General features: G+C 36.3%; 1 protein-coding gene across 1 annotated transcript in view; it reads right to left on the reverse strand.

The window, feature by feature from the left end:
• Nucleotides 1-12,709, reverse strand: part of LOC136029486 (SANT and BTB domain regulator of class switch recombination-like) — an 84,350-nt gene that overhangs the window by 67,071 nt on the left and 4,570 nt on the right. The window contains exon 2 of the mRNA XM_065707915.1: nt 1,046-1,386. Within this exon, the coding sequence (XP_065563987.1) occupies nt 1,046-1,380 (335 nt within the window). The 5' untranslated portion in view covers nt 1,381-1,386. The remainder of the gene's footprint in view (nt 1-1,045; nt 1,387-12,709) is intronic.

The following is a 12,709-nucleotide window of genomic DNA, read 5'->3' on the forward strand; positions in this document are numbered from 1 at the left end:
ACTTGTTTGTATTTATTTTATTGAAATATCTATTTAATTTGGGTTTTGATTCAATAACTAACGAAAAAAAAGCTTAAACAAAAATTAAATAAAAAAGTGAAACTATTTATTAGGTAATTAACTCTGCCGTTTTTCGGTTTACTCGATAAAGTTCCAATTTCACACAATTGCATAACGCTTAATTAGCAACTAGAACTACGATTATCTATAATCGAACTCCTTGATTGGTTATCTATTTTTATGCTACATGAAAATACCAATTATGTTTAAATTTTAGCTCTAATTCTCAGATAATTGTCAGGTGTTTTTATAGGTGGTTAGCAAGAAGTCTCGGGCTTGAATTGTAAATTTCCACCGACATTGCAACTATTCCCCAGTGGTTTATTATTTTACAGTTTTTCCTTTTTTTATAGCTAGTAGTATTTCGTCTAAGTCAGAGGGCTCCAACTTGACACCTGCGTAAAGATCTAACGATAGGGTATCTTGTACCATATTCAGAATGACACTTTCTTATTAAAACAAAAATACGACAAAACTTTAACTATTAGGACAAAACTGGTACCATTCCTGAATCAGGTAGAAATGGCAATTGTTTCAAATTTTCCATTTTTTTTTAACCCGTTTTATAGTTTTTCGCTACTATGTGTTACAATTCATCCTTTACAAGGTTGTAGCTAGCGCTGCAACCACGATGGCATATATTTGGTAGGTTTGGGCATATATTTCGATATAGATACGTTAAAAAGCCAGTGTTATAAAGTAGTGTTATGTCAGGGCTGTAGGATATGTCAGTGTTAAAAAGTAGGCGTCATCTCCATTGGTCTATTTTTATGACAATGCCGCGTTTTCAAAAACATGACTACGTGGATCAAAGAACCTGATGATCAGGACTGGCATTATTTTAAGTAGATAAAAAAAATGATTGGTTCTTTTGTGTGAAATTTTATAAAATTAAAATGAACGAAAAGTTTTTTAAGTCACAAAATTTTTTGCAAGTACTTTTTCTCTAGTTTTATCCTTGAATAAGAACTAAAATTCGGATTACCTCTTCTCCGATACTTTTTCTTCATGTTTGTTCTGCTTCTCATATGTCTCCTTTATCAGATCCACATAATTAATCTCTTTCCTTAGTTCAGCTATACTAAGTATATGCGGGAATAACGGGTCAAGAAAACCTTCTTGTACAATGTACTGTACTTTTTTTTCTAGAGCAGCGTGCATCTCATCTCCGAAATTATGATTCAGCTTCTTCTTGACTTCCCGTATTTGCGATATAGCCACTTCCCAGTCATTTTTCTCTTTTGAATTCGAAAGACTTATCAGCTTCAAAGTATTTAACAAGATGGTTAAGACATCTGACGTAGATGCTTCTTTGGTCATCTTTAACTGGTGGAATACAACAATTATATTAAATAACTAGTGCAAATTAGTAATCTTTCGCGAGAAATTCCATTCTAAATTAAGTAAAAACAGAATACAATTCCTACCTTAGATTAGTAGCTCCATTTAGTGTTGGAGTGAAAGAAATTGGAAATTTAACTTTATTTAAGATTCTAAGGAGGATACCCTAAGCCTCTTTTGCACATACCATAAACCTAATGACCTACTTAAATGAGCAAATCACAAGTTCAAGTCCTGACAATTATATAAACAAATTGTATTAATTGAGTTAAATGAAACTGGTCTTAGGACACGCACTTAAGTAAAGTAAATTGGACACATTTTATAATGTGAACCAAATTTTTGTGGATCGAAAAGTGACAAATCTGCTACCACTTTTTTTCTTATGACACGCACTAGGGTATTGTAAATTGGAGAAATTATGTTCCCAAATGAATCAATTGCCATGACATTTTTTAGAGGGAGCTTATGGTCGTCCATGTCCAACCTCAAAGGAACGACAATACCCCTCCCCAAACGTTGGCCAGGCCTTTTTTGGGGACTTAGAGTTTTTCGAAAATTAGAATTTTTTGTACTCTGTTTTGCACAACGTACGATGAAGATACATTTAATTGAAACAAATGTGTAGTTCAAAGTGTTTTTTTCTCTGTTTCCAACAAAGCTTGATGAAGATCCGTTTCATTGAAACAAATGCATGGTTCGGAATATTTTTCACTCTGTTTTGCACAAAGTTAGATGAAAATACGCTTCTTTGAATCAAATGTGTAGTATGCAAGCTTTGTACAAAATCAAATGTGAGTACCCTTTATTTCTCAAAGCTGGATGAAAATACACTTCTTTGAATCAAATGTGTGGTTCAAAATGTTTCGTACTGTGTTTTACACAAAGCAAGATGAATATATGCTTCTATAAATCAAATATGTGGTCCAAATGTTTTGTACTCTGGTTTGCATAAAGTCCGATGAAGAAATGTTTCTTTTAATCAAATGTAAGGTTTTAAATATTTTGTACTCTGTTTTGCACAAAGTTCGATGAAGATACGCTTCTTTGAATCAAATGTGTAGTATGCAAGCTTTGTACAAAATCAAATGTGAGTACCCTTTATTTCTCAAAGCTGGATGAAAATACACTTCTTTGAATCAAATGTGTGGTTTTAAATGTTTTGTACGCTGTTTGACCCAAAGCTTGATGAAGGTATATTTCTTTGAATCAAATGTGTGGTTCACATTTTTTTTTATCTGTTTTACCCAAAGCTCGATGAAAATACATTTCTTTGAATCAAATGTGTGATTAGAAATTTTATACACTCTGTTTTTCACAAAGCTTGATGAAGAAACTTTGTTTTGACTCAAATTAGTTAAAAATGTTTCATACTTTGTTTTACCAAGACTCTATGAAGATACACTTTTTTTTAATCAAATGTGTGGTTCAAAATGTTTTGTATTCTGTTTTGCACAAAACTTGATGAAGAATGCTTGTTTGAATAAAATATGCGGTTCGAAATGTTTAGTACGCTGTTAAACCAAAGCTCGAGGAAGATACCTTTCTTTGAATCAAATGTGTGGTTCACATTTTTTTTTATCTGTTTTACCCAAAGCTCGATGAAAATACATTTCTTTGAATCAAATGTGTGATTAGAAATTTTATACACTCTGTTTTTCACAAAGCTTGATGAAGAAACTTTGTTTTGACTCAAATTAGTTAAAAATGTTTCATACTTTGTTTTACCAAGACTCTATGAAGATACACTTTTTTTTAATCAAATGTGTGGTTCAAAATGTTTTGTATTCTGTTTTGCACAAAACTTGATGAAGAATGCTTGTTTGAATAAAATATGCGGTTCGAAATGTTTAGTACGCTGTTAAACCAAAGCTCGAGGAAGATACCTTTCTTTGAATGAAATGCGTGGTTCAAAATTTTTTTTTACTCTGTTCTTCATTAAGCTTAAATGAAGATACCTTTCTTTGAGTCAAATGTGTGATTCAAATTTTTTATTCTGTATTCCCCAGAGTTCGATGAAAATAATTTTCTTAGAATAAAATGTGTGATACAAAATGTTTTATGCTCTGTTTTGCAGAAAGCTAGATGAAGAAACATATTTTGAATCAAATGTATGTTCCAGTTTATTTTGAACTCTGTTTTGTCAAACGCTCGATAAAGATACGCTTCTTTAAATCAAATGTGTGGTTTAAAATGTTTTTTTGTATTCTGCTTTTCACAAAGCTCGATGAAGATACGTTTCATTGAATCAAGTGTGTGGTTCAAAATGTCTTCTACTCTCTTTCGAACAAAGCTCGATCAAGATACGTTTCTCTCAATCAAATGAGTGGATCAAAATGTTTCTACTCTGTTTTGCAAAAAGCAAAACAGAGTTGTGTGGATCAAATATGAGAGAAGCAAGCAAACAGCCAGTCAGACACACAGGCACAGAGATAGAGAGAGAAAATGCCTACAAACAGTCTGACATGCAAACACACAAAGACAGACACAGAGACATGAAAACACCTGCTTAGACATACAGATACCACAGTGAGAGAGACAAGAAAAACAGCCACTCGGACACACAGATACAGAGAGAGAGAGAGAGAAAGAGAGAGAGAGAGAGATACAGACAGAGAGAGAGAAATCTGACTCAGACACACAAAGACAGAAACGAAGAATCAAATATCCACACAGACACACAAGTACATGGAGAGAAAGATAAAAACACATACAATCATGCAGAATCAGGATACAAACACACAAAGGCAGAGACGGGGACAAGTGAACACCCGCTCAGACACATAGGTACAGAAAGAGAGACAAGAAAAACGCCGCTAAGACACACAGGCACAGAAAGAGAGAAACAAAAACGCATAAGAACACAAAGACTCAGACACGCAAATGCACAAAAATAGAAACAGGGACAAGCAAACATCCGCTCAGACACACAGACATAGAGAGAGAGAGTGAGAGAGAGAGACAGAAACGAAAACACCAACAAACACACACAATCAGACACACAAACAAAAAAGTACACGAGCGTGAGGTTAAGTTAGTGGAGTCGGCCACGCTAACAAAACCTAAACGAACCTAACTTAAATGTAGCTACTTTAATGTGAACTAACCTCTCACACACGTGTTTTTGTGTGATTTTGTGTCTGACTCTTCGTGCTTGTAGCTGTTTTTGTCTCGCTCTCACTCTCTGTGTCTGTGTGTCTGAAATAACTTCATTCAAGTTAGGTTCATTTACAATCTCTTAGCGTGGTGCACCCATGTCAGTCTTTGTGTGTTTGTGTATGTGACTCGGTATGTTTGTATGTTTTTTTGTCTTTCTCTCTCTCTCTCTTTGCCTGTGTGTCTGAGCAACTGTTTGCTTGTCTTTCTTTCTCTGTGCCTATGTGTTCGAGCAAGTGTTTGATTTTCCCCGTGTCTGTCCTTGTGTATTTTTGTGTCTGAATCTGTGTGTTTTTCTGATTTTTTGGTGCGTGTTTTCTGAATAGGTGTTATTTTGTCTCTGTGTCTGCCTTTGGGTGTTTGTACATCTGTCTCTGCATGTTTGTAGGTAAATTTCTCTGTCTCTCTCTTTCTCTCTCCCTCTCTCTCTCTCTCTCTCTCTCTCTCTCTCTCTCTCTGTAACTGTGTGTCTGACTGGCTTGTTTCTCTTTCATATTTAATTAAAAGAAATGCATCTTCGTCGAGCTTTGTGGAAAACAGAACAAAAATATGTTGATTCACACATTTGATTCAAAGGAATGTATCTTCATCGAGCTTTTTGCAAAACAGAGTACAAAACATTTTGAACTATACATATGATTCAAAAAATTTATTTTTATCTAGCTTTGTGCAAAAAAGAGTACAAAGCATTTCGGACCACGCATTAGATTCAAAGAAACGTATGTTCATTGAGCTCTGTGTAAAAAAGAGTACAAAGCATTTTGAGCCGCACACTTGATTCAAAGAAACGTATCTCCATAGAGGCATGTGCAAAACCGGAGTACAAAACATTTTGAACAACACATTTGATTCAAAGAAAGATATGTTCATCGAGCTTTGTGTAAAAAAGAGTGCAGAATTTTTGAACCACACACTTTATTCAAAGAAGCGTATCTTCATCGAGCTTTGAGCAAAAGAGAGGGCAAAACTTTTTGAACCACGCATTTGATTCAAAGAATCAAGCTTTGTGCAAAACGTTGTGCATCAAGCTTTTTGTGTAAGGATCAGATCGAGGACACTGTCGAACGAGTGAGTAAGAATGTTCACAATCTGATTAAGAGCAAGACTGGAGGCTAGCCAAGCTTTCTTTGTCTTGTTAAAATCACCAGCAATTATAAAAACAAGACTACTTTATCGGCTTCTAAGTGTGTCAACCGTTTTTTGGAGGTAGAAAACTAGGTCACGCCTGTTTTGTGCGCTTTCAGGGTAATATGCAGATGCCGTTATCACGCATGAAAAATGACGAGACAATCCCGCGATTTTGTACATTGCCCATATAACCTCTTGATCTGAATTTGTGAGTTCAAGTAGGAGTTTACACGAAATATCTTTCCACATATAGATTCCTACTCCAACACCGAGCCTGTTGTCACTTTGAATATTTCTAATACTTAAAATGGGCAGTATCCATCAACCCGTCCTGTAGCCTCATTGAGGTTCCAAATTTCCGTCACAGTAGCAACAGCTGTGTTTCTGCTACGGAGCAGACTTTGAAATCTTCCATCTTGTTTAAAAGGGATCGACAGTTAGCCAAGAGAAAATTAGGGACGATGGGCCTATGGAACACTATCGGCTTAAGAACGGGCCGACTGTCCTGCATGGGGCACACGGCGGTCTCGTCAAATCTCTTCAGACTAAGTATTTTAGGTGTTTCGGATATATTGATTTTCACCTGGTTTTGCTCAAAAACTTTTTTTGGGGAAATATTTCTTCATCGAGCTTTGCACAAACAGAGTACATAACATTCGAACAACGCATTTGATTCAAAGCAGCGTTTCTTCATTGATCATTATGCGAAACAGAGAACAAATAATTATTTGTATAATTTGTAAAAATTATAATTAGGTGTTTTGGATATATTAATTTTCACCAGGTTTCGCTCAAAAACTTGTTTTCGGAAAATATATCTTCATTGAGCTTTGTTCTAAACAGAGTACATAACATTTAAACAACACATTTGATTCAAAAAAGCGTCTCTTCAATGATCGTTGTGCAAAACATAGAACAAATTATTTTTTACCACACATTTGATTCAAAGAAGTATATTTTCATTTAGATTTATGCAATACTGAGTACAAAACATTTCAACATATTTGATTCAAAGAAGCGTATCTTCATCGAGCTTTGGTTAAAACAGAGTAAAAAAACATTTTTAACTACAAAGTTGATTCAAAGAAGCGTATCATCTTCATCGAACTTCGTGCAAAACAGAGTACAAAACTAAGTCCCAACAAATTCTAGGTCCAAAAATTCTAAGTCAAGAAATTTTCAAGTCCCAAAAATTTCTAAGTCAAAAAATCCTAAGTCAAAAAAGTAATAAGTCCCAAAAATGTTCAGTCCAAAAAATCCTAATTCTATAAAAATCCAAAATTCGAAATCCAAAAAGATTCTTAGTCCAAAAGTCTTAAGAAATTATAAGTCCCAAAAATTCTTCGTCCCAAAAATTTGAAGTCCTAAAAAAGGGGGGAGGGGCAAAAATTGAGGGAGGAGTATTAGGGTCCCTTGGAAGGGGGAACCCAAGCGCATGTCATAAGAAAAAAAGGAATAGTAAATTAGTCGCTTTTTGGTTCATTAAAATTTGGTACTTATCATAAAATGCGTCTGATTTACTCAGGCGCATGTCATAAGTCCAGTTTCATTCAACCCAAATAAAAATTTATGCATAAAATTGTCATGACTTAATGTGTAATGTGCTAATGTAAGTAGGTTAGTAGATTGATGTTATATACAAATGATGTTTAGGGTATATTCTTTAGAGCCTCATGTGTCTTTGTTGGACCCATTTATGCACCCTTACTCCTAGCTCTAAAAACGCGAGAATTTTACGTTCGCTGTTAAATAAGAATAAATAAATATAAAATAGCGGAAAGGGCAAGAAAAATGGATGGAAAAATAAAAGTTCGGAATTATTTAGCCGAAGATAAAAGAAACAATGAAACACAAGAAACTAAAACAAAAGAGACTAAATACGCCTAAAAAATAGAATTCATTAAAGTAGTACTGTTAAGAATGAAGTAAGAATGCTGTTGCCATTGCAACTGTTTCAGAAAGGGAATACTTCTGCAAGCTTTACATACGAAGGGTGGCTACCATACACCTCGAACCAGTGGCATCAATTTCAGAGGGCTGAGGGAGGGGGGGTCTCCTTGAATTTTTGCCCTCAAATGTGTTTTTATATATTTTTATGGAAAACCGTAAAAAACAAAAAAAATCAACCCGAGATTTAAAAGAAAAGACCACCCACCTACATTGTCAGGAATTAATACCGCTGCTCCAAACCAGATCAACTTATCATAAGCACACAGTTCAGCTATGGTATATCCTCAGGATAGACCGTAAAGATTTTTGAAATTCTCTTGCTTTTGTAAAACCTTTTTTATCTCTTGTAGGCAGTTTTGTTTTCTATTTTACATAATCTTCGAAGCATTGTTCGTCAAAAAGAGAATCCTTGGGGTTTTTTTCGTGTTTTTTTTTTTCAAATGCGCTTACAAAAATAGCTAAAAAAAACCTACTTGGGATTTACTCTCTCTACAATCGAGAAAAAACTGTATATTTATGTATATGTATATATGTATTTCTTTTTATCGAAAACAGCTCAATATTTCTTCGGGAAAATTGGTGTCATGGGATATTCTGGCCTAGAAAAACGATCTAGATGGATCAGAAGTTTGAGCAAATTCCTTAAAAGCCTTAATTATAGAAGAAGAAAATTATATGAGTGACTTCATTTTTGTATTCATCAACATTGCAATGATGTTGTCACACGTGTCAAACTTATGTGGAAAAATTGAAGATTGTCATGTATGGAGAAGTTTATATTAAATTACTTAGAGAGCAAAAAACTAGTAATTGCATAAATATTTGCATATATTTGACAAGGGATTACAACAATTTAAAAACCTTAAAAAAGAAGACAAAACTGTGAAGCTTAGTAGAAATCAAACAACAACTTAAAAACAATAAGGAAATTTTCAAAGCAGTAGAATTCAATTCAGTGAATATTTTGGCCCTATGTCAAAGGGCCGTCTTCAGCTCAACACCAGCAAAACCACGTTGCTTTAAGACTTACAGATGGACTTAACACTCATAAAACTTAGAGTATGTGTTTTGTTTTTCCTGCAACCATTTATATAGAGGGGCTCTTCGAGCTAAGAAGACCGCTGAAAAAAAGGCTTTCATCGAGACAGGATTTTGTAAGTGGAAAGACAGTTCTGGTTCACTGAAGCAACATGATGGTGGTAAAACACATAGGAATTGTGTGTCACCATCGGTGGAAATTAAGATAATTAGTACTAAATGCTATTCTTATTGACTTGATAAGAGATATTTCTAGAAAAAAACAATTAGCAATCCTATTCAGGTATATATCAAATGAAGAAATAGTGGAGCGACTAATTGGCTGCTATTACATGTGAATATTAGACGCCGAAAACTTATCCACCTCAGCTTGTGAAACTATAGAAAAGTGTTTGGTAAGTTTGTTGTTGTATGTTGCCAAACATTAGGACGGCATATTTGTTATAAGTGGGGAATCTAACGGAGTTCAAGAAAAGTTTAGTGGGAGGGTGCCTCATGGAATTTTTTACACCGTCACGCCTATAGATTTTACTTAGTTTTGACTGATTGCCACAAGAACATCAGGGAACTTTTGGAATTTTTCTCTGTGGTGCAAAGGCTATACGTATAAATATCATGCAGTACTACTGGTATTAGCAGGCAAAAATTCTTTGAGATTGAGGGGACCGTTCAAAGACGCAGGTTTTACACATGTTGTTACAAGGTGAAGGCCATATTTAATTGTATTGTTTCTTTGCTAGCTCCAGTCTCTAATATTTCTGACGGCGAGGCACCGTGTAAAGCAAAACGACAATTGAAAAATCAACTCGGCCTCTTTTCTCTCAACTTTGTATAGAACGGAAAAAAGTGTTAGTCATTGTAAATTGTTTGTCAGAGCACCTTCAAGCCGAAAGTTGCCTCATATATAAGGCACTTGAACTGATTTCTGGACATACAAGACACTCTAAAAGCTGAGAAATGATCACAAATAAAAACTTCCGGACAAACATAACCAAATCCTTGGCTTTAAACGATATCCAGAAATCGAAGCCTCGAAAATCCAAAATCAGTGCTCGGAAGACGAGAAGCCAAATCATTTCCATTCGTTTCAAAAACTCTTTCAAATTCAAAAACTGGTATACGGGGTATCAGTCAGCTAGTCCACATTGAACTGGCTGACTGATGTTCTGTTTCCCGGTAAGTTTCTTTACTTTGAGGTAAAAGACCATCTCACGAGCAAGACTGACATACATTCCATGCAAAATATGCCTCTGTTCGACGCTTTATCTGCCTTCTACCCTTCAATGTCTGATTTCCTAAAGTTGAAAGGGTAATGCGTCATTATAAAATGATTCTCGATGTGTATGAATACGCCCTAGAATCCCAGCTTTTTCTTGCAAAGTTGAATCTTTGACAATGTGATGCTTTTTAAACAGGGTCTGGTCCGAACTATCAAAATTTTATCCACCTCCTAATCGCCTATTCTGCAGTGGTAAAATTGATGAAACTTGTTGCTACTTTACCCGTGACCGCTACCAGTAATGAACGATTTTTCTCGGCATTAGAGCGTATGAAGGGTTATCTGCGATTGACTACGGGAAATGACAGACTCAGTAAACTTGTGACCAAGGCCACTGAAAAAGAGGAGAAGCTGGATTTGGATAGATTAGTCGACGATTTATTCAAACAGCGAAGCAACCGCTGCTCCCTGTTTTAAGTATGTTTGCTCAATCTTGTTTTGCTTTTGTATCCTCATTGACAAATGGGTGAATATCCTTGCCCCTCCACCAGCATTTTTGCGAATTGGCGTCACTGAAAGGAGACCAAACTTATTTTTTTCTTTTGGGGGTGGTTCCCTTCCTGTAGGCATGTTTTACACTAATAAACAAGAGCTAAGAGCTCATATGGCACTTGTGACGAGTTCAGAAGAGCCAAGAGCCAAGAACTCATATGTTATGAGCTCTAGCAAAATTCTAAGAATCAATAAATAGCTTTAAAACGAACATCAGAGGCTTAATGCCGGTCGGGTTTTAAAATAAGAGCTTTGAGTCACGAGGTCCTTCTAAATATCAGAATTCATTAAGATCCAATCACCCACTCGTAAGTTAAAAATATATCAATTTTTGTAATGTTTCCTCTCGCTTCAGCCCCCCAGATGGTCGAATCGGGCAAAACGACTTTATCAAGTCAATTTGTGCAGCTCCCTGACACGCCTACCAATTTTCATCGTCCTAGCACGTCCAGAAGCACCAAACTCGCCAAAGCACTGAACCCCACCACCTAACTCCACCAAAGAGAGTGGATCCAGTCCGGTTACGTCAATAACGTATCTACTACACTTATGAGCGTTTCCCAAGATTTCTGGTTTCCCCCTACAACTCACCCCAATGTCAAAAGATCTGGTCGGGATTTCAAATAAGAGCTCTGAGACATGAGTTCCTTCTAAATACCAAATTTCATTCAGATGCGGTCACCCGTTCTTAAGTTAAAAATATCTCAATATTTCTGATTTTTCCAAATTAACAACCCCCAGCTCCTTCGAAGAGAACGCATCCGTACCAATTATGTCAATCTCGTATCTATAACTTCTGCTTATTCTTCCCATCGGGTTTCATCCCGATCTCTCCACTCTAAGGGTTTTCCAAGATTTCCAGGTTCAAAGATTTCTGTTTCCCCCTCCAACCCTCTATGTCCCCGGATCCAATTCAAATTAAAAATGGAGCATCTGAGACATAAGATTCTTCTATATATCAAGTTCAATTAAGATCCGATCACCCATTGCTAAGATACCTCGATTTCCACGTTTTCCAAGAATTTCGGTTTCCCCCTCCAACTCCCTTCAATGTCACCGGATCTGGTGGAGATTTAAAATGAGAGTTCTAAAGCGCAAGATCCTTCTAGATATCAAATTTCATTAAGATCTGATCACCCGTTCATAAGTAACATATACCTCATTTTTACTAATTTTTCCGAATTACTCCCCCCCCCAACTCCACCGAACAGAGCGGATCCGGTTCGGTTATGTCAGTCACCTATCTTGGACTTGTGCCTATTCTTTCCACCAAGTTTCATCCTGATCTCTCCGCTTTAAGCGTTTTCCAAGATTTCCGGTCATCCCCTAATGACACTGGATCTGGTCGGGATTTAAAATAAGAGATCCGAGTTTCGAGGTCCTAATAAATATGAAATTTCATTAAGCCACGATCACTCTTTCGTAAGTAAAAAATACCCCATTTTTCTTATTTTTTAGAATTAACCCTCCCCCAACTCCCCCAAAGAGAGCAGATCCGTTCCGGTTATGTCAATCGCGTGTCTAGGACTTGTGCTTATTTTCCCCACCAAGTTTCATCCCGATCCCTCCACTCTAAGCGTTTTCCAAGATTTTAGGTTCCGCCCCCCCCCCAACTTCTTCTTCACCGGATCCGGTCGGAATTTAAAATAAGATTTCTGAGACATGATATCCTTCTAAACATCAAATTTCATTAAAATCCGATCACTCCTTCGCAAGTTAAAAATACCTCATTTTTTTAATTTTTCAGAAATAACCCTCCTCCCCCAACTCCCCCAAAGAGAGCGGATCCATTTCGGTTATTTCAATCGCGTATCTAGGACTTAAGATTACTTTTACCACCAAGTTTCATCCCCATCCCTCCACTCTAAGCGTTTTCCGAGATTTTTGGTTCCCCTCCCAACTCCCCCCAAGGTCACCGGATCCAGTCGGGATTTAAAATAAGAGCTCTGAAACACGATATTCTTCCAAACTTCAGATTTCATTAAGATCTGATCACTCCTTCGTAAGTTGAAAATGCCTCATTTTTTTCTAATTTTCGGATATAACCCCCTTCCCAGCTCCCCCAAACAGAGCAGATCCGTTCCGGTTATGTCAATCACTTATCTAGGACTTCTGATTTTTTTCCACCAAGTTTTATCCCTATCCCTCCATTCTAAGCGTTTTCCAAGATTTTAGGTTCCCCCCAACTCTCCCCAATGTCACCGGTTCTGGTCGGGATTTAAAATAAGAGCTTTGAGACACGATATCCTTCCAAATATCAAATTA

Source organism: Artemia franciscana, chromosome 7 (assembly GCF_032884065.1).
Source record: "Artemia franciscana chromosome 7, ASM3288406v1, whole genome shotgun sequence".
Classification (NCBI taxonomy): Eukaryota; Metazoa; Arthropoda; class Branchiopoda; order Anostraca; family Artemiidae; genus Artemia; species Artemia franciscana.